Source organism: Bombina bombina, chromosome 3 (genome assembly GCF_027579735.1).
Source record: "Bombina bombina isolate aBomBom1 chromosome 3, aBomBom1.pri, whole genome shotgun sequence".
Taxonomy (NCBI): Eukaryota; Metazoa; Chordata; class Amphibia; order Anura; family Bombinatoridae; genus Bombina; species Bombina bombina.
The window spans coordinates 221,108,357-221,130,971 of record NC_069501.1 but is presented as its reverse complement, the minus strand read 5'-3'; the positions used below and the strand labels follow the sequence as shown (position 1 = coordinate 221,130,971).

Below are 22,615 nucleotides of genomic sequence, written 5' to 3'. Positions count from 1 at the left end.
TTTATGCGGAATTATGGTGCAGGGATTCTAGGATTTCGCATTTTAAATCTTTGAATCCTAATTCAAAAATTGTGAACTGGGTGGAATGCTGGCTTAAGGACAGAAAACAAAGTGTCTTAGTAAATGGAGTTCATTCAGCAGAGGGGGCTGTTACTAGTGGTGTTCCTCAGGGGTCAGTTCTGGGGCCTGTTTTGTTTAACATATTTATCTGCGATATCAGCAAAGGGCTACAGGGGAAAGTATGTCTCTTTGCAGATGATACAAAAATTTGCAACAGAGTGGATGTTCCAGGGGGGGTAGACAAAATGAGAAGTGATATACAACAATTGGAGGATTGGACAAACGACTGGGATCTAAAGTTTAACACAGCAAAGTGTAAAATAATGCATTTAGGGAAGAAAAATCCAAATGTTAATTACAGACTCAATGACACTTTACTGACTGTTACAGACGAGGAACAGGACTTGGGAATTATTATTTCAGATGATTTAAAACTTAGTAAACAATGTAGTAAGGCAGCGAGTAAGGCTAGCAGAATGCTTGGATGTATTGGTAGAGGTATTTGCAGCAGAAATAGTAAGGTTCTTATGCCACTTTATAGATCATTAGTTAGGCCTCATCTTGAGTATTGTGTGCAGTTCTGGAGGCCATATCTTCAGAAGGATATTAACAAACTTGAATCTGTGCAAAGGAGGGCTACCAAAATGGTACATGGTCTAAAAAATAAAACTTACCAGGATAGGCTCAATGACCTAAATATGTATAGCTTAGAGGAGAGAAGGGAAAGAGGTGATATGATAGCAACTTTCAAGTACATTAAAGGGTTTAGTAAAACTGAGGCTGTGGGTATTTTACATAAAATGGAAAATTCAAGAACAAGGGGTCATGAGCTCAAGCTAAAGGGTAGTAGATTCAGGAGTAATTTGAGGAAGCACTTCTTTACAGAAAGAGTGATTGATTTATGGAATAAACTTCCTCAAGAGGTAGTAGCAACAAACACTGTGGGGGAATTTAAAAATGCATGGGACAAGCATAGGGCTATCCTACGAACTAGATAAGTTTATACTGTTAGGTAAGGTGGGGCAGACTTGCTGGGCCTATGGCTCTTATCTGCCGTCAATATCTATGTTTCTATGTTTCTAATATTTATCTTTCTTGATTTGGTGGTTAAGATCACCATCATTTAGTTCTTCAGCTCTCTTCGTTTCTTTCAACCTGGACCATGATCTCTACAGATGTGAGTCTTTTTGGTTGGGAGGCTGTCTGAGGATCTCTTTCAGCACAAGGGGTTTGGAAATCTCAGGAGGCGAGATTACCATTTGATATTTTAGAACTCCGTGCTTTCTCAGAGTTTTTTTCAGTTAGTTTCTTTTTGAAGAAGAGACGTTTAATGTTTTTCAGACAATATCACTACTATGGTGTATGTCAATCATCAGAGTAGGACTATCAGTCCTTAGGCTGTGACAGAAGTGTCTTGGATATTAGCCTGGGCTAAATCCAGCTTCTATCTAAATTCTGTGTTTTTTTTCCCAGGTATAGATATTTGGGAAGCGGATTATCTCTGTTAATCAAGCTTTTATTCCGGGAGAATGGTCTCTCTTACCCAGATATGTTTTTCATCTCATCTGAATAAAGAACTTCCCAGGGGCCTATTAAGGTCCGGGAATCTTCAGGCGGAAGTAGTGTATGCATTGACATTTCTTTGGAATTATCTTTTTGCCTATTTCCGCCTCTAGTTCTTCTTCCAAAATTCTTATGGAGTATTTGTTTGTTATGCTGGTAGCTCCAGCATGGCTTCTCAGGTTTTGGTATACGAATCTCATTCGGATGGCCAGTTGCCAACATTGGACACCTCCGTTTAAACCAGACCTTTTCTTTCTCAAGGCCATTTTTTCCATCAGGATCTCAAATCATTAAATTTGAAGGGATGGAGATTGAACGCTTGGTTTTTAGTAATAGAGGTTTTCTGACTCATTGATTAATACTATGTTTCAGGCTCATAAATCTGTCTCTAGAAAGATTTATATTGAGTCTGGAAGACCTACTTTTCTTAGCATTCTTTTAAAATTCATAGAATTTTATTATTTTTTCAGGTTGGTTTGGATAAGGTTTTGTCTTCAGTTCTTTGTTAGGACAAATCTCTACTCTTTCTGTTCTTTTTTCACAGAAAGAGTGCTAATCATCCTGATATTCATTGTGTTATACAGGCTTTGGTCCATATCAAGCCTGTCATTAATTCAATCTCTCCTCTTTGGAGTCTCAATTTGGTGCTGAGGGCTTTACAGGCTCCTCCGTTTGAAACTATGCATTTTCTGAACATTAAATTACTTTCTTGGAAAAGTATTGTTCCTTTTGGTTATTTCTTCTACTAGAAGAATTTTTGAGTTATCTGCTCTTTTTTGTGAATATCCTTTTCTGATTTTTCATCAGGATAAGGCAGTGTTACTTCCTGATATTCATAATTTTTTTCAGGTTTTGATTCGTATCAAGCCTGTCATTAAGCCAATTTCTCCTCCTTGGAGTCTTAATTGGGTTCTGAAGGTTTTTCAGGCTCTTCTATTTTGAGCATATGCTTGCTCTGGACATTCATTACTTTCATGGAAAGTATTGTTCTTTTTGGACATCTCTTCAGCTAGAACAGTTTTTGAATTATCTGTTCTTTCTTGTGAATCTCCTTGTTTTGAGTTTTCATCAGGATAAGGTGTTTTTTTGCTGTCCTCATTTCAATTTTCACCTAAGTTGTGAATTCTAACAACATTAGTGGAGGAATTATTGTCTTTTCCTTGTGTCCTAATCCTAAGAATTCTTTGGTAAGACTCTTACATTCTTTAGGATGTGGTAGGAGTTTTGAATTATTATGTTGAAGCTACTCAGATTTCAGACAGACTTCTAGTCTATTTGTTATCTTTTCTGGTTTTAGGAAGGTCAGAAGGCTTCTGCCATTTTCTTTGGCATCTTGGTTAAGCTTTTGATTCATCATGCTTATTTGGAATCGGATTATTCCCCGTCTCAGAGGATTACGGTTCATTCTACTAGGTCAGTTTCTACTTCCTGGGCTTTTTAAGAATGAAGCTTCTGTTGATCAAATTTGCAAAGCAATGACTTGGTCTTCTTTGCATACTTTTACTAAATTCTACCATTTTGATGTTTTCTCTTTTTTGGAAGTAGTTTTTGGTAGAATAGTACTTCAGGCAGCTGTTTCAGTTTGATTCTTCTGCTTATAATTTCAGGGGTTTTTTTCATTATTAAAATTGAAACTTTTGATTTGGGTAGTGGATTAATTTTTCAGCGGAATTGGCTGTCTTTATTTTATCCCTCCCTCTCTAGTGACTCTTGCGTGGAAGTTCCACATCTTGGGTATTTATATCCCATACGTCACTAGCTCATGGACTCTTGCTAATTACATGAAAGAAAACATAATTTATGTAAGAACTTACCTGATAAATTCATTTCTTTCATATTAGCAAGAGTCCATGAGGCCCACCCTTTTTTGTGGTGGTTATGATTTTTTTGTATAAAGCACAATTATTCCAATTCCTTATTTTTTTGATGCTTTTGCTCTTTTCTTATCACCCCACTTCTTGGCTATTCGTTAAACTGAATTGTGGGTGTGGTGAGGGGTGTATTTATAGGCATTTTAAGGTTTGGGAAACTTTGCCCCTCCTGGTAGGAATGTATATCCCATATGTCACTAGCTCATGGACTCTTGCTAATATGAAAGAAATGAATTTATCAGGTAAGTTCTTACATAAATTATGTTTTTCATGTCCCTTTAAACAACTTACAAATTGACACTTAAATTCTCATACATTCACTAGTAGGGAGTACATTATTTATACTGCATGTCTAGGGAACTAATACATAAATGGGCTTTTCGATCCAGATCTCTGCAAGGAAGATTCCTCCTGTCTCAAATTGCTCAAGATCCCTTAAAGGGCAAAGCCTTCTCGGCTTGTGGAGCAGATCTGGAAACTTTGGGAGTAATTGATCCAGAGCTAAACCAGGTTGTTCTATTGCAATCTATTTATAGTACCAAAGAAAGAAGGTGCCTTTCAGCCTATCGTGGACCTGAAATGTTGAAGAAATTCCTGAAAGTTCCTACTTTCAAGATGGATACTATTTGCACTTTTCTTAAGTGCAGGAGGGTCAGTTTATGTCTCCTATCAACCATGTTTCTGAGATTTGCCTTCCTAAACAGGCATTACCAGTTTGCATAGAGCAAGGAAGAGTTGTTCTGCATACTACATATTACTGAAGTGTTGTCAATCATTGTTACAACTGTTGTAGTGGTCAATAACACCATGCTGTACATACAGGCATGTGGGTCCTAGCCACCGCCAACTGTCCTACACACTCCTTAGGAGCAGGCACATGAGACTGCTTAAAAATTAAAGTTACAGTTAAATGCATAATTCACCCTTATGCACCTAGGGAAATGCTACTTACATTGTTCTATATCTCTCAGCAGCAGTATTAGCCCTTGTTCTTGGTATCTCTTGGCAACAGTAAAAACCCATTATTGTGGTAGCTCCCCTCAGTATTACATATTTGTGTTCCCGGTGTCTCGCAACAACACCTCTAGCATGTGCTCCTGTTTTAAATGGAAGGTCCTGCAGTGTGAAAAATAAGCTTTTGAAAAACATGTGTCCCTTACTTGAGTTTAAAGGGGCCTTTGAAGATCTCATTTAGTGAATGGCTTTAATTAGCCACTAAAACGGGAAATTTAATGTTATCTACAATTATTACATTTTATTGAAAACTCCATTCCTAAAAAATAAAATCAATTTTTAAATTAATTTCCTAATTATGTTCTAGTTTTGTAAGACTTAATGCTGAGGAGAAATAGCTTTTATACCTTGTAAGGGTGCATGTTATGTGTCTCCACCTTGTGGGTGACGTTTTTCTCATTTTTTGATTCTGCCAAATAAAATGACCAAAATAAATGAATCAATCTAACAGTACTATCTTACAAGTTACAGGCAGATGTGTATTTGTAATTTCACAGAAGTTCCACATTCTGAGTTGTGAAGCAGCATACTTTTAAATTGCTTGTTAAATTTTTAGCTCCTTCAGAAGTTAAATATTTTAATTGTGTAGTGTAGACCTGCTGTTCTGTCTCTTGCTGTACAAAGTGAACTGTAATTATTAGCTTTACTCAAAAATGCCAGTTGCTTGTCAACAGAATGTGAAGCAGCAAGGGAAAAAAAAGGTCTTCACTCATGTAGGTTTGTTTGGTTTTTTATATTGTTTTTCTTTACAGTTATCTGTGTACATGTCCGTTGACGGAAAAATAAATATAATTAGCTACTGTAGATTTATATTGTACGTACTAACAAAATTTAAATGTTAGCCATATCTGTATGATTAAAACACTTTAAGGTCAAACATAAATTCTGAATATGTGAAATACAGTAGGACCTTAAACATTTGCAACTTTTCATCTTAAAAGGATAGGAAACTCGCAATTTTTTTTTTTTACTCTTCATACAGAACTTTAAATATTAATATATATTGCCATAGACATCTATTAAATATATGTTTTTTAATATAAATTACCTTTAAGGTTTTACTCTAGCCCAAGCCCTCTGAAAATGAGCGGTGATCCACCAATGAGTGCGTTCGTAAACACATATCAGTTTTTCTAAATATGGCCGCCAGCGCATGCCCACTCCTACCCGTACATTTGCTACGTCACAGTAATGCTCAAGTAGTTCTAGTCTGGGCATTACTGTGTACGAGCAGGCTGCAGGAGGAGCTGAGCTAAGAGGTGGATACTCACACTGCTAGGAACTCCCTTTTGGTTACGTATCTCAGCTGCTGTATCCTGAACATAGCAGCAGTCAGTCTGGTCTGTACCTGTTGTTTGCTGGGAAGCACAGCCAGGCTGATTTCTGTGCAATCTATAGCATAGAAGGTTTCTCTGCAGCAGGATAGGATGATGTATGTATTACACATTGTGTGACATGAAAGCTGTAGTCTCTGTGCAGCCATCCACAGTCGTGTTCAGTTAAGGTGTTTTATTATACAATGATATATGTTCTACCCTCCGTAGCCCCTTCTTGCAAAGCCTCTGATGGATCTCATCATCAGCAACTCACAAGTACAGTGATAAATCGTTTTAAAAATTAACCCTTTTGTGGGCAGAGAAGGAAAGCCAAGAGAGTATTTTGTAAGACTCCCTTGTGTGTTTTATAACTGGTAGCATAAATACATTAAAAGCTACATAAAATACTAGCTATATGTACCAATATATATTTTAGCCCTTAGGTTAAAGTGAATGTCAACTTTCATGATAAAGTGCCCGGTTTTTAAAAAAAACTATTTAAAACAGGGGTATTTTCAGTTTACATTGCACTGGATTTTTCAAATACCTTCTTCTCCTGAAACACCGGATCGCCGATCACCCCTCCTGCTTCTTCCTGCTGTACCAACATAGCAATGACGAAACTGGCTTCCTCCAATCAAGGCGTGGCCTCACCAGATGAATGCTCCTGGGCGGGGAACCGTGATTGGAGAGAGACAAAGTACAGAGGAGCTGCAGGCATAGGATCGGCGATCTGGTGTTTCAGGAGAAGGTAAGTATTTGTAAAATCCGGAACAATGTAAACTTTCATGAATGAAAGTGCCCCTGTTTTTAATAGTTTTTTTTTTTTTTTTTTTAAACGGGCACTTTATCATGAAAGTTGACATTGAATATATTAGCAGGACGCGTTAACCTTACATTCTTAGACTACATTACACAGAGTAAAGGTAGAAAAAAATTGCGTGACTAATGTTTTACACGGCTCCTAAATAATGTGCAACTGTATAAACAGCAAGTATTGCACATTGTTTATGAGCCATATATAACATTAGTTACTATGATACTGGAATGAACACTTCTGTTTTAAGTTCACCACAGTACTACAAGTCTTGTATGCAGTACTGTCAGCCAATGTAAAAAATAAATGCCCACTATGACACTTGATTGTCAGTCACTTGACAAGGGCAACGCCCATATTTGTAATGTGGAGATTATGTATAACGCCCCTAATGTTAGGTAGATTCTTGAGCCAGATAGGGCTCAACAGGAAGTGCTCTATTATTGTCTATGCTCCTGAGACACACTAATTACTGCTTTTATGAAGGGTGGAGCTGATGCTGCATAAGGGCACTATTTTATCGTTAAAAAGGTATGTTTCTCTTGTTAAGTGTATCCAGTCCACGGATCATCCATTACTTATGGGATATTCTCCTTCCCAACAGGAAGTTGCAAGAGGATCACCCAAGCAGAGCTGCTATATAGCTCCTCCCCTCACATGTCATACCCAGTCATTCTCTTGCAACTCTCAACATTGAAGGAGGTCGTGAGAGGACTGTGGTGTTTTATACTTAGTTTATTTCTTCAATCAAAAGTTTGTTATTTTTAAATGGCACCGGAGTGTGCTGTTTATCTCGGGCAGTATTTGGAAGAAGAATCTGCCTGCGTTTTTCTATGATCTTAGCAGAAGTAACTAAGATCCATTTGCTGTTCTCACACATTCTGAGGAGTGAGGTACTTCAGAGGGGGAATGGCGTGCAGTTTTTGCCTGCAAATAAGGTATGTGCAGTAAAATATTTTTCTAAGGAATGGAATTGACTAAGAAAATACTGCTGATACCGAAGTAATGTAAGTAAAGCCTTGAATGCAGTGATAGCGACTGGTATAAGGCTTATTAATAGAGAATCATACATCAAAAAAGGACTCAGTAGTGCATAAACAATAAATGTAGTGAATTACGTCACTTTCAAACAGCTACTATTAGGTGGATTATGAGCGATGGACCAGCCTTCAAATGGAATACGTTATAACAATTTCCAATGCTGCAACGTCTGTTGCCCAAGTCAGTCCCCCCACTGCTGCCCAAGCGTTTACCGGTATATATATGGATCTCAGATGCACGGGTACCTTGTACCTCATACGAGTGCTCGTCCTTCTGCCGGCTCTGCTGCTTGGCGTCCTCGTGGGTCTGGGTATGAACAGCGTCTCTCCACTTTCGGCAAGCACCGGATCCTATTGGCTGGTTCTGATGTCAATCAGCAGGGACCAATCCGTAATGGCAATCAAGCTGAAGATTCACCTGTAGCTGTAGGATGAAAACACACACCTCCCCACATAATAGAGATACATACTCTCATAAAAATGTGTTTTAAAACGTTTACTGGCATGTTTAATCGTTTTTTAACGTACATTGGTGATAAAACTGTAATGTTAGTATAGCCTTAAATGCAGTGAAAGCGACTGGTATCAGGCTGATTAATAGAGATACATACTCTTATAAAAATGTGTTTCTTTCATGTAATTAGCAAGAGTCCATGAGCTAGTGACGTATGGGATATACATTCCTACTAGGAGGGGCAAAGTTTCCCAAACCTCAAAATGCCTATAAATACACCCCTCACCACACCCACAATTCAGTTTTACAAACTTTGCCTCCGATGGAGGTGGTGAAGTAAGTTTGTGCTAGATTCTACGTTGATATGCGCTCCGCAGCAAGTTGGAGCCCGGTTTTCCTCTCAGCGTGCAGTGAATGTCAGAGGGATGTGAAGAGAGTATTGCCTATTTGAATGCAGTGATCTCCTTCTACGGGGTCTATTTCATAGGTTCTCTGTTATCGGTCGTAGAGATTCATCTCTTACCTCCCTTTTCAGATCGACGATATACTCCTATATATACCATTACCTCTGCTGATTCTCGTTTCAGTACTGGTTTGGCTTTCTACAAACATGTAGATGAGTGTCCTGGGGTAAGTAAATCTTATTTTCTGTGACACTCTAAGCTATGGTTGGGAACTTTGTTTATAAAGTTCTAAATATATGTATTCAAACATTTATTTGCCTTGACTCAGAATGTTCAACTTTCCTTATTTTTCATTTTTTTTTTCTTTTTTTTTTCTTACCTTCAAAAATTTGACACTTTTTCCCTGTGGGCTGTTAGGCTCGCGGGGGCTGAAAATGCTTCATTTTATTGCGTCATTCTTGGCGCGGACTTTTTGGCGCAAAAATTCTTTTCCGTTTCCGGCGTCATACGTGTCGCCGGAAGTTGCATCATTTTTTTGACGTTATTTTGCGCCAAAGATGTCGGCGTTCCGGATGTGGCGTCATTTTGGCGCCAAAAGCATTTAGGCGCCAAATAATGTGGGCGTCTGATTTGGCGCTAAAAAATATGGGCGTCGCTTTTATCTCCACATTATTTAAGTCTCATTTTTTATTGCTTCTGGTTGCTAGAAGCTTGTTCTTGGCATTCTTTCCCATTCCTGAAACTGTCATTTAAGGAATTTGATCAATTTTGCTTTATATGTTGTTTTTTCTCTTACATATTGCAAGATGTCTCACGTTGCATCTGAGTCAGAAGATACTACAGGAAAATCGCTGTCTAGTGCTGGATCTACCAAAGCTAAGTGTATCTGCTGTAAATTTTTGGTAGCTATTCCTCCGGCTGTTGTTTGTATTGATTGTCATGACAAACTTGTTAATGCAGATAATATTTCCCTTAGTAAAGTACCATTGCCTGTTGCAGTTCCTTCAACATCTAAGGTGCAGAATGTTCCTGATAACATAAGAGATTTTGTTTCTGAATCCATAAAGAAGGCTATGTCTGTTATTTCTCCTTCTAGTAAACGTAAAAAATCTTTTAAAACTTCTCTCCCTACAGATGAATTTTTAAATGAACATCATCATTCTGATTCTGATGACTCTTCTGGTTCAGAGGATTCTGTCTCAGAGGTTGATGCTGATAAATCTTCATATTTATTTAAAATGGAATTTATTCGTTCTTTACTTAAAGAAGTACTAATTGCTTTAGAAATAGAGGATTCTGGTCCTCTTGATACTAATTCTAAACGTTTGGATAAGGTATTTAAAGCTCCTGTGGTTATTCCAGAAGTTTTTCCTGTTCCTAATGCTATTTCTGCAGTAATTTCCAAAGAATGGGATAAATTGGGTAATTCATTTACTCCTTCTAAACGTTTTAAGCAATTATATCCTGTGCCGTCTGACAGATTAGAATTTTGGGACAAAATCCCTAAAGTTGATGGGGCTATTTCTACCCTTGCTAAACGTACTACTATTCCTACGTCAGATGGTACTTCGTTTAAGGATCCTTTAGATAGGAAAATTGAATCCTTTCTAAGAAAAGCTTATCTGTGTTCAGGTAATCTTCTTAGACCTGCTATATCTTTGGCTGATGTTGCTGCAGCTTCAACTTTTTGGTTGGAAACTTTAGCGCAACAAGTAACACATCATGATTCTCATGATATTATTATTCTTCTTCAGCATGCTAATAATTTTATCTGTGATGCCATTTTTTATATTATCAGAGTTGATGTCAGGTTTATGTCTCTAGCTATTTTAGCTAGAAGAGCTTTATGGCTTAAAACTTGGAATGCTGATATGGCTTCTAAATCAACTCTACTTTCTATTTCTTTCCAGGGTAACAAATTATTTGGTTCTCAGTTGGATTCTATTATTTCAACTGTTACTGGTGGGAAAGGAACTTTTTTACCACAGGATAAAAAATCTAAAGGTAAAAACAGGGCTAATAATCGTTTTCGTTCCTTTCGTTTCAACAAAGAACAAAAGCCTGATCCTTCATCCTCAGGAGCAGTTTCAGTTTGGAAACCATCTCCAGTCTGGAATAAATCCAAGCCAGCTAGAAAGGCAAAGCCTGCTTCTAAGTCCACATGAAGGTGCGGCCCTCATTCCAGCTCAGCTTGTAGGGGGCAGGTTACGTTTTTTCAAGGAAATTTGGATCAATTCTGTTCACAATCCTTGGATTCAGAACATTGTTTCAGAAGGGTACAGAATTGGTTTCAAGATGAGACCTCCTGCAAAGAGATTTTTTCTTTCCCGTGTCCCAGTAAATCCAGTAAAAGCTCAAGCATTTCTGAATTGTGTTTCAGATCTAGAGTTGACTGGAGTAATTATGCCAGTTCCAGTTCCGGAACAGGGGATGGGGTTTTATTCAAATCTCTTCATTGTACCAAAGAAGGAGAATTCCTTCAGACCAGTTCTGGATCTAAAAATATTGAATCGTTATGTAAGGATACCAACGTTCAAGATGGTAACTGTAAGGACTATCTTGCCTTTTGTTCAGCAAGGGAATTATATGTCCACAATAGATTTACAGGATGCATATCTGCATATTCCGATTCATCCAGATCATTATCAGTTCCTGAGATTCTCTTTTCTGGACAAGCATTACCAGTTTGTGGCTCTGCCGTTTGGCCTAGCTACAGCTCCAAGAATTTTTACAAAGGTTCTCGGTGCCCTTCTGTCTGTAATCAGAGAACAGGGTATTGTGGTATTTCCTTATTTGGACGATATCTTGGTACTTGCTCAGTCTTTACATTTAGCAGAATCTCATACGAATCGACTTGTGTTGTTTCTTCAAGATCATGGTTGGAGGATCAATTTACCAAAAAGTTCATTGATTCCTCAGACAAGGGTAACCTTTCTGGGTTTCCAGATGGATTCAGTGTCCATGACTCTGTCTTTAACAGACAAGAGACGTCTAAAATTAATTACAGCTTGTCGAAACCTTCAGTCACAATCATTCCCTTCGGTAGCCTTATGCATGGAAATTCTAGGTCTTATGACTGCTGCATCGGACGCGATCCCCTTTGCTCGTTTTCACATGCGACCTCTTCAGCTCTGTATGTTGAATCAATGGTGCAAGGATTACACAAAGATATCTCAATTAATATCTTTAAAACCGATTTTTCGACACTCTCTAACGTGGTGGACAGATCACCATCGTTTAATTCAGGGGGCTTCTTTTGTGCTTCCGACCTGGACTGTAATTTCAACAGATGCAAGTGCTGTGTGGGGATCTCTGACGGCACAAGGAGTTTGGGAATCTCAGGAGGTGAGATTACCAATCAATATTTTGGAACTCCGTGCAATTTTCAGAGCTCTTCAGTTTTGGCCTCTTCTGAAGAGAGAATCGTTCATTTGTTTTCAGACAGACAATGTCACAACTGTGGCATACATCAATCATCAAGGAGGGACTCACAGTCCTCTAGCTATGAAAGAAGTATCTCGAATTTTGGTTTGGGCGGAATCCAGCTCCTGTCTACTCTCTGCGGTTCATATCCCTGGTATAGACAATTGGGAAGCGGATTATCTCAGTCGCCAAACGTTGCATCCGGGCGAATGGTCTCTTCACCCAGAGGTATTTCTTCAGATTGTTCAAATGTGGGAACTTCCAGAAATAGATCTGATGGCGTCTCATCTAAACAAGAAACTTCCCAGGTATCTGTCCAGATCCCGGGATCCTCAGGCGGAGGCAGTGGATGCATTATCACTTCCTTGGAAGTATCATCCTGCCTATATCTTTCCGCCTCTAGTTCTTCTTCCAAGAGTAATCTCCAAGATTCTGAAGGAATGCTCGTTTGTTCTGCTGGTAGCTCCAGCATGGCCTCACAGGTTTTGGTATGCGGATCTTGTCCGGATGGCCTCTTGCCAACCGTGGACTCTTCCGTTAAGACCAGACCTTCTGTCTCAAGGTCCTTTTTTCCATCAGGATCTGAAATCCTTAAATTTAAAGGTATGGAGATTGAACGCTTGATTCTTGGTCACAGAGGTTTTTCTGACTCTGTGATTAATACTATGTTACAGGCTCGTAAATCTGTATCTAGAGAGATATATTATAGAGTCTGGAAGACTTATATTTCTTGGTGTCTTTCTCATCATTTTTCTTGGCATTCTTTTAGAATACCGAGAGTATTACAGTTTCTTCAGGATGGTTTAGATAAGGGTTTGTCTGCAAGTTCCTTGAAAGGACAAATCTCTGCTCTTTCTGTTCTTTTTCACAGAAAGATTGCTATTCTTCCTGATATTCATTGTTTTGTACAAGCTTTAGTTCGTATAAAGCTTGTCATTAAGTCAATTTCTCCTCCTTGGAGTTTGAATTTGGTTCTGGGGGCGCTTCAAGCTCCTCCATTTGAACCTATGCATTCATTGGACATTAAATTACTTTCTTGGAAAGTTTTGTTCCTTTTGGCCATCTCTTCTGCCAGAAGAGTTTCTGAATTATCTGCTCTTTCTTGTGAGTCTCCTTTTCTGATTTTTCATCAGGATAAGGCGGTGTTGCGAACTTCTTTTGAATTTTTACCTAAAGTTGTGAATTCCAACAACATTAGTAGAGAAATTGTGGTTCCTTCATTATGTCCTAATCCTAAGAATTCTAAGGAGAAATTGTTGCATTCTTTGGATGTTGTTAGAGCTTTGAAATATTATGTTGAAGCTACTAAATCTTTCCGAAAGACTTCTAGTCTATTTGTTATCTTTTCCGGTTCTAGAAAAGGCCAGAAAGCTTCTGCCATTTCTTTGGCATCTTGGTTGAAATCTTTAATTCATCTTGCCTATGTTGAGTCGGGTAAAACTCCGCCTCAGAAAATTACAGCTCATTCTACTAGGTCAGTTTCTACTTCCTGGGCATTTAGGAATGAAGCTTCGGTTGATCAGATTTGCAAAGCAGCAACTTGGTCCTCTTTGCATACTTTTACTAAATTCTACCATTTTGATGTATTTTCTTCTTCTGAAGCAGTTTTTGGTAGAAAAGTACTTCAGGCAGCGGTTTCAGTTTGAATCTTCTGCTTATGTTTTTCATTAAACTTTATTTTGGGTGTGGATTATTTTCAGCAGGAATTGGCTGTCTTTATTTTGTCCCTCCCTCTCTAGTGACTCTTGTGTGGAAAGATCCACATCTTGGGTAGTCATTATCCCATACGTCACTAGCTCATGGACTCTTGCTAATTACATGAAAGAAAACATAATTTATGTAAGAACTTACCTGATAAATTCATTTCTTTCATATTAGCAAGAGTCCATGAGGCCCGCCCTTTTTTTGTGGTGGTTATGATTTTGTATAAAGCACAATTATTCCAATTCCTTATTTTATATGCTTTCGCACTTTTTTATCACCCCACTTCTTGGCTATTCGTTAAACTGAATTGTGGGTGTGGTGAGGGGTGTATTTATAGGCATTTTGAGGTTTGGGAAACTTTGCCCCTCCTGGTAGGAATGTATATCCCATACGTCACTAGCTCATGGACTCTTGCTAATATGAAAGAAATGAATTTATCAGGTAAGTTCTTACATAAATTATGTTTTTAAAACGTTTGCTGGCATGTTTAATCGTTTTTTGACATATGTTTTTGGTGATAAAACTTATTGGGGCCTAATTTTTCCACATGGCTGGCTTAAATTCTGCATAGAAACAGTTAACTGAGGCTTCCCACTGTTGTAATATGAGTGAGAGGGACCTAATTTAGCGCTTTTTTGCGCAGTTAAAATTACAAAATCAATCATCCAGATTCCCTCAGCAGTCCCATTATTACTACAGGACATCTCTAAAGGGCTAAAAAGACTTCCAAAATCGTTTATAGGGAAGGTAATCCACAGCTCTGCTGTGGCAGTTTTGTTGTGTCTGTTTAAAAAGTCTGTCGTTTTTTTTTTTTATCTGTTTTTTGCATTAAGGGGTTAATCATCCATTTGCAAGTGGGTGCAATGCTCTGTTACCTTATTACATATACTGTAAAAATTTTGTTTGATTTACTGCCTTTTTTCACTGTTTTTCAAAATTTGTTTCTCTTAAAGGCACAGTAACGTTTTTTATATTTGCTTGTTAACCTGATTTAAAGTGTTTTCCAAGCTTACTAGTCTCATTATTAGTCTGTTCTAACATGTCTGACATAGAGGAAGCTCTGTGTTCATTATGTTTAAAGCCATGGTGGAACCCCATCTTAGAATGTGTACCAGATGTACTGATTTCATGTTAAACAATAAAGATCATTTTTTTGTCTTTAAAAACATTATCACCAGAGGATTCTGTCGAGGGGGAAGTTATGCCGACTAACTCTCCCCACGTGTCAGACCCTTTGACTCCCGCTTTAGGGACTCACGCTCAAATGGCGCCAAGTACATCAAGGGCGCCCATAGCGTTTATTTACCAGAGGATTCTGTCGAGGGGGAAGTTATGCCGACTAACTCTCCCCACGTGTCAGATCCTTCGACTCCCGCTTCAGGGACTCACGCTCAAATGGCGCCAAGTACATAAAGGGCGCCCATAGCGTTTATTTTACAAGACATGGCAAAGGTTGTGAATAATACACTGGCAGCGGTATTAGTCAGACTACCTGAAATTAAAGGAAAGCAAGCTAGCTCTGGGGATAGTTACAGAGCATACAGACGCTTTAAGAACTATGTCTGATACTGCCTCATAATATGCAGAAGCTGGGGAGCTTCGGTCTGTGGGTGATATTTTTGACTCAGGGAAGATGATTTAACCTGATTCTGATATTTCTACATTTAAATTTTATGCTTGAGAACCTCCACTTGTTGCTCAGGGAGGTTTTAGCTGCTCTGATTGACTGTGTACAATCGCAGTGCCAGAGAAATTGTGTAGACTGGATAAATACTATGCAGTGCCGGTGTGTACTGATGTTTTTCCAATACCTAAAGAGGTTTACTAAAATTATTAATTAGGAATGGGATAGACCAGGTGTGCCGTTCTCATCCCCTCCTATTTTTAGAAAAATGTTTCTAATAGTTGCCACCACACGGGACTTATGGCAGACAGTTTCCTAAGGTGGAGAGAAGAGTTTCTACTCTAGCTAGCGTACCACTTACCCTGTCGAGGACAGTTGTGCTTTTTTAGATCCAATGGATAAAAAATTAGAGGGTTACCTTAGGAAAATGTTTATTCAACAAGGTTTTATCCTGCAGCCCCTTGCATGTATTGCTTTTGTCACTGCTGCTGCGGCGTTCTGGTTTGAGTCTCTGGATGAGGCTTTACAGGTAGCGACTCCATTGGATGAATACTTCAAAAGGTTAGAGCTCTTAAGCTAGCCAATTTCTTTGTTTTCTGATGCCTTGTTTTTTTTGTCTAAACTAACGGCTAAGAATTCTGTTTTTTTACTATGCTGGCGCGCACAGCGCTATGGCTTATATTATGGTCAGCTGTCGTGACTTTACTAAATAAGCTACTTAACTTCCCTTCAAGGGGCAGACCCTATTCGGCCCTGGTTTGAAGGAGATTATTGCTAATATCACTGGAGGAAAAGGTAATGCCCTTCCTCAGGACAGGTCCAAATCAAGGGCCAAAAAAAGTCTAATTTTTGTGCCTTTCGAAACTTCAAGGCAGGCGTGGCATCAATTTCCTCTAAGGCAAATCAAGAGGGAACTTTTGCTTAGTCCAAGACGGTCTGGTGACAACCGGGCCTGGAACAAAGATAAGCAGGCCAAGGGGCCTGCTGCTGCCTCTAAGACAGCATGTAGAACGGCTCCCTATCCGGTAACGGATCCTGTAGGGGGCAGACTTTCATTTTTCGCCCAGGCGTGGGCGAGAGAGAGAGGCCCAGGATCCCTGGGCATTGGAAATTATATCCCAGGGATATCTTCTGGATTTCAAAGATTTTCCCCCCCAAAAAAGGAGAGATTTCCCCTTTCACAATTATCTGCAATGGATAAAGAAAGAGGCATTCTTACTCTGTGTACGAGACCCATCCAGTTCCAGGGGAGGAACAGGGATAGAATTTTTACTCAAATCTGTTTGTGGTTCCCAAGGAGAGGGAACCTTCAGATCTATTTTGGATCTAAAGATCTTAAACCAATTCCTTAGATTCCATCATTTAAGTTGGAAACTATTCGTACCATGTTAACTATGATCCAGGAGAGTCAATAGAGGACTACAATGGATTTGAAGGATGCTTATCCTCACATTACGATGCATAAAGATCACCATCGTTTTTCATGTTTGCCTTTCTAGACAGGCATTACCAGTTTGTAGCTCTTTCCTTTGGGTTAACTACAGCCCCAAGAATCTTTATGGAGGTTCTGGGGTCGCTTTGGCGGTCCTTAGACCGCGGGGCATAAAAATGGCCCCTTATTTAAACGACATCCCGATTCAGGCGTCAAACATCCAAGTTGCCAAGTTTCATACGGACATAGTAATGGCATTTCTGAGATCGTATGGGTGGAAAGTGAACAAGGAAAGAGTTCTCTATCCCCAATCTCAAGGGTTTCCCTCCTAGGGATTCTGATAGAAAATTTACCTGACGGAGTCAAGGTTGTCAAAGTTTCTAAATTTCTACCGTGTTCTTCATTCCATCCGCGCCCTTTGGTGGCTCAGTACATGAATGTAATCGGCAAGGGACATAGTATAGTTTGCACGCCTACTTTTCTGATCGCTGCAACTATGCATGCTCAGTCAGAGGAACGGGGATTACACAGATTTGTTCTCCTGTTAAATCTGGACCAAGAGATTCTCTTCTCTGGTGACTATCTCGGGTCCATCTGTCCAAGGGTATGACCTTCCGCAGGTCAGATGGGACAATTGTTACAACAGATGCCAGCCTTTTAGGTTGGGATACAGTCTGGAACTCCCTGAAGGCTCAGGGATAGTGGACTCAGGAGGAGACCCTCCTTCTAATGTATATTCTGGAACTGGGAGCGATATTCCATACTCTTCAGACTTGGCCTCAGTTAGCAACTCTGAGGTACATCATATTTCAGTCGGACAATATCATGACTGTGGCTTACATCAACCATCAAGGGGGAACAGAAGTTCCCTAGCGATGTTATAAGTCTTAAAATAATTCTCTGGACAGAGACTCACTCTTGTCTATCAGCTATACATATCCCAGGTGTTGAGAACTGGGAGACGGATTTTCTAAGTCGTCAGACGTTTCATCCGGGGGGAGTGGGAATTCCCTCCGGAGGTGTTTGCACAAAATCAAGCATGAGAGTGCTTTGGCGTTTTTTGACAGCGCCTGCGTGGCCACGCAGGACCTGGTATGCAGATTTGGTGGACATGTCATCCTTTCTACCACGGTCTCTGCTTCTGAGACAGGACCCTCTACCTCAGGGTCCTTTCAACCATCTAAATATAACTAATCTGAGTTGGACTGCCTGGAGACTGAACGTTTGATGTTATCAAAGCATGGCCTCTCCGAGTCAGTCATTGATACCTTAATACAGGCATGAAAGCCTGTCTCTAGGAAAATTTAACATAGATATGGTGTAAATATCTTGTTGTTATGAATCCAAGGGTTACTCATGGAGTAAAGTCTGGATTCCCAAGATATTATCTTTTCTCCAAGATGATTTTGAGAAAGGATTGTCAGCTAGTTCCTTAAAAGGACAGATTTCTACTGTCTATTCTTTTGCACAAGCGTCTGGCAGGTATTCTAGACGTTCAGGCTTTTGGTCAGGCTTTGGTTAGAACCAAGCCTGTGTTTAAAACTGTTGCTTCGCCATGGAGCTTAAACCTGGTTCTTAAGGTTCTTCTAGGAGTTCCGTTTGAACTTTTTCATTCCATAGATATCAAACTTTTATCTTGGAAAGTTCTTTCTTGGTAGATATTTCCTCGGCTCGTAGAGTCTCTGAGTTATCTGCGTTACAATGTGATTCTCCTTATCTGGTCCTCCGTTCGGATAAGGTAGTCCTACGTACCAACCTGGGTTTTTACCTAAGGTGGTATCTAACAAGAATATCACTCAAGAGATTGTTGTTCCGTTCTTGTATCATATTCCTTCTTCAAAGAAGGAACGTCTATTACACAATTTGGACGTGGCTCGTGCTTTAAAGTTTTTCTTACAAGCTACTACAGATTTTCATCAAACATTCACCTTGTTTGGTGTCTATTCTGGACAGAGGAGAGGTCAAAAGACTTCAGCAACCTCTCTGTCCTTTTGGTTAAAAAGCATAATTCATTTAGCTTATGAGACTGCTAGACAGCAGCCTTCTGAAGGGATTACAGCTCATTCTACTAGAGCTGTGGTTTTCACTTGGGCCTTTTTAGAAGGAGGCTTCTGTTGAACAGATTTACGAGACGGAGTCTTGGTCTGCGCTTCATACTTTTTCAAATTTAACAAATTTGATACTTTGCTTCTTCGGAGGCTATTTTTGGGAGAAAGGGTTTTTTACAGGCAGTGGTCACTTCCGTTTAAGTACCTGCCTTGTCCCTCCCATCATCCGTGTACTTTAGCTTTGGTATTGGTATCCCATAAGTAATGGATGATCCGTGGACTGGATACAATTAACAAGAGAAAACATAATTTATGCTTACCTGATAAATTTATTTCTCTTGTAGTGTATCCAGTCCACGGCCCGCCCTGTCCTTTTAAGGCAGGTTTAAATTTTAATTAAACTATAGTCACCACTGCACCCTATAGTTTCTCCTTTTTTGTCTTGTTTCGGTCGAATGACTGGATATGACATGTGAGGGGAGGAGCTATATAGCAGCTCTGCTTGGGTGATCCTCTTGCAACTTCCTGTTGGGAAGGAGAATTTCCCATAAGTAATGGATGATCCGTGGACTGGATACACTACAAGAGAAATAAATTTATCAGGTAAGCATAAATTATGTTTTTGTAACTACTTTGTAAATGCGATTTTTAGTTTTTAAAACACTAGAATGTAGCAATAGTAGTAAAAAATAAATAGGTGTTTAATTTTGGTACATTGTTTTCTATACCTTTTTAATATCACTTTTAGAGTGAGATGGAAAATATATTTATAGACTACAAACTATATTAAATTTTGTAGACAGTCATTAAGTTTTAACAGTTTTTGCTTTTAGAAATGTTCTTAAAATTAAAGTTCTGTAATTTGATATGGTACAGTTTTTAATCTATGTTTCCACTCCTGTTTTAGATTGAAGAAGAGATGTTGGCTTTACAGAATGAGCGCACTGAGCGTATAAGAAGCTTACTGGAGCGCCAAGCACGGGAGATTGAAGCATTTGATTCGGAAAGCATGAGACTAGGTTTTAGCAACATGATACTTTCTAATCTCTCCCCCGAGGCGTTCAGCCACAGCTACCCGGGAGCTTCTGGCTGGTCCCACAATCCCACTGGAGGCCCTGGACCTCATTGGGGTCACCCCATGGGAGGCCCACCTCAATCCTGGGGACACCCAATGCAAGGTGGACCTCAACCATGGGGTCATCCCTCAGGGTCCGTACAGGGTGTCCCTCGTGGTAGTACGATGGGGGTCCGCAATAGCCCCCAGGCTCTGAGGCGGACAGCTTCTGGGGGACGGACAGAGCAGGGAATGAGCAGGAGCACAAGTGTTACTTCACAAATATCCAATGGTTCACACATGTCTTACACATAACTGCAAAGAGAACCCACTGGCCATTCCTCTGGATCTTTCAACACAAACTGCCTACAGATGTCCTCACAGCAGCTTTCTTATTGGTACTGAAGAGCTGCAGAAATAAGGCTTCCTACACATGCTGTATTTTAATCAGTTTGTACAGGGTTACATTGCTGTGTGTTGTATGACGTATGATTGCATTGGCTGCTGGAATTATATCTGGGGCGAAATGGGAGGGACAAGGGTTGTAAAGCATGTAGTTTGTGCTGAGATTGGCTGTATTGATATTAACAAATTTTTCTTCAAACACTTAGAGCAGAAAGTGGTACGTTTTCTATTTCCAACAATTCACTGCAATAGGGTTTGTGATTTCTCATCATAAAGTGAAAAATAAAAGCCCAGGTTATGTGCAAATGACAGCCTATCTGCATGTCAAATCTTTAGTCCAGGTGTGTTGTCATAATGCAGTGTCAAACAGATTTGACAGTTACACTTCTCAGTAATGTTTGTTTAAATGTAACTAAGCCAAAATCAAGGTTAGATGTTCTTATAACCAGATGAAGAGCAAATGCCTGAGGATTTCTTTAGATTTTTTTTTTTTAATGGGCATTCTATTGTAAAAATGAAATGCTGTATTTGTCTTGAACATTTTTGTTTTATCAAAGTACTTCCTTTACCTTGTCTATCTACTATAATTACCAACTTCATTTTTTATCTGGAGCAACACAGCAATTTTGCAGGAAATAAAAACACACAGTAAAAGAAGATACATTTTTCTAGCATAATAGAGCTTTTTTTATACTGTAATGTCCCTTTAATCGCCTATTTAGTTGTTATAACAAAGTATAACAACATCTTATCTCATTCAAAGACACTTACTGCAAAATACAGAATTTCTTTTCCTTGTACAGTAGCTTTACAAGCAGTATTGTGTCTTTGAAGACCGTTTTTTCATATATTTTAAGAATCCACTGAATGTCCAAGTTAACTGTTGTAGTTTGGTGCCCATTATCACACAGGCTTTAGCACTTGTTAATGTGCTTCCACAGCATAATGGCTCATGGTATTTGAGGTATAATTTAGTGCACTTTACTTTGTGCTTAGATACATTTAAATGACCTGATGAGAAGCCGTGACTTTAAAAACACGTATTCTACATTGTAGGGCTGCTGAGCTTTCGGGTGACATTTATTTGCTGTATTTCCTTAAGGGAAATATATTTTTGCAAATCGTTACTTATATTCCACTTTCCCTTTTTCTATACTTTGCATACAATATTTTACACATTTTCTGGTATTTACATAAGACTCACAATCTACAGGAAAAAATAATAGGTTACTTTAATCACTGGACAGTATGTTTTTTCTCAGCCCAAATTAACTCTTAATTGTGCCACAATATTATATTTACATTATAAGCCATTAGCTCTATTGTACCTGCTGCTTATGCGTGTACATTGCCTCTTTAAAACTGTAAAATGTACATCCTATTTTTTCCTTTCCATTAAACCATTATTGTCATTTGGGTAAAGCACATCTGACACAAAGCATTAGTAAGATGGCTATATCCATGTATGTCTGTAAACAAATGTCTGCTGACAAGTTTTAGTGAAGAAAGCAGGTTAGATGTTTTTACTCATTTTAGTTGTTTTGTTACTGAAAATATTTGGCAGAGGTGTTTGCTCTGACCAACTTAAGAAGCTAACAATTTCAGATGGACAAGTTAGAAAGTGAAAATGTGTTAAGGAATAGAAGCTATGCTGAGCTGGGCTATAATAATGTCAGATGCGTTAACAAATAGTTTAAAGCAGCACTACTTTTCAGTTGAACAAATACTACTTCAATTAAATAGTAATCTTTGAAGATTAAATGGTTGTTAAATTCAAAACTAAGAACATCTCCCCTTGTTTGTGTTCAGAGACACAGTATGGAAAAAATATATACTGCAAGAGTTTTAAAACAAAAAAATGTAATATATTAAAATACCGCTTTAATGTGGCATATATAAAAAAATGTTTATTATCCATTTAATGAAAACTTCTTACATTACAGTCATAATATAATGTACCATTTAAACTAGCATGTTCTGTTTTTATTATTTTATCTACTGCATGCGTACAGATGGTCACAAGTGTGTTTGGTATCCAGCCCACCCCTATCATAATCTTAATAGTCAGCAATGAATAGCAAATTATTATGGTGATGCCACTTTCTAATATATTTGTTGTATACATTTTTTATTTTGTCAGTTGCATATTTTTTTTAAAGATGTTTACATGCTAATTAATGTTTACAAACAAATCAGAAAAACAGTAGGACTTCTCTAAAGGGTTATATATATATATTTATATATATATATATATATATATATATATATATATATATATATATATATATGCAATATTGACACATTTATATAGAACTACAGAGATAAAAATACTTCTAGCATACTGCAGAAAGTATGGCACAAGAAAATTTTAGGAGCCTTCTTGACT

General features: G+C 38.6%; 1 protein-coding gene across 2 annotated transcripts in view; it reads left to right on the top strand.

Annotated features, from left to right (window-relative positions):
- TAOK1 (TAO kinase 1) overlaps nucleotides 1-22,196 on the top strand; it is a 613,695-nt gene extending 591,499 nt beyond the window's left edge. For both annotated transcript variants that reach the window (XM_053706161.1, XM_053706162.1), the window contains exon 21: nucleotides 19,678-22,196. In XM_053706161.1, coding sequence (XP_053562136.1) covers nucleotides 19,678-20,139 — 462 coding nt within the window. In that variant the 3' untranslated portion in view covers nucleotides 20,140-22,196. The remainder of the gene's footprint in view (nucleotides 1-19,677) is intronic.
- The last annotated feature ends 419 nt before the right edge of the window (nucleotides 22,197-22,615 follow it).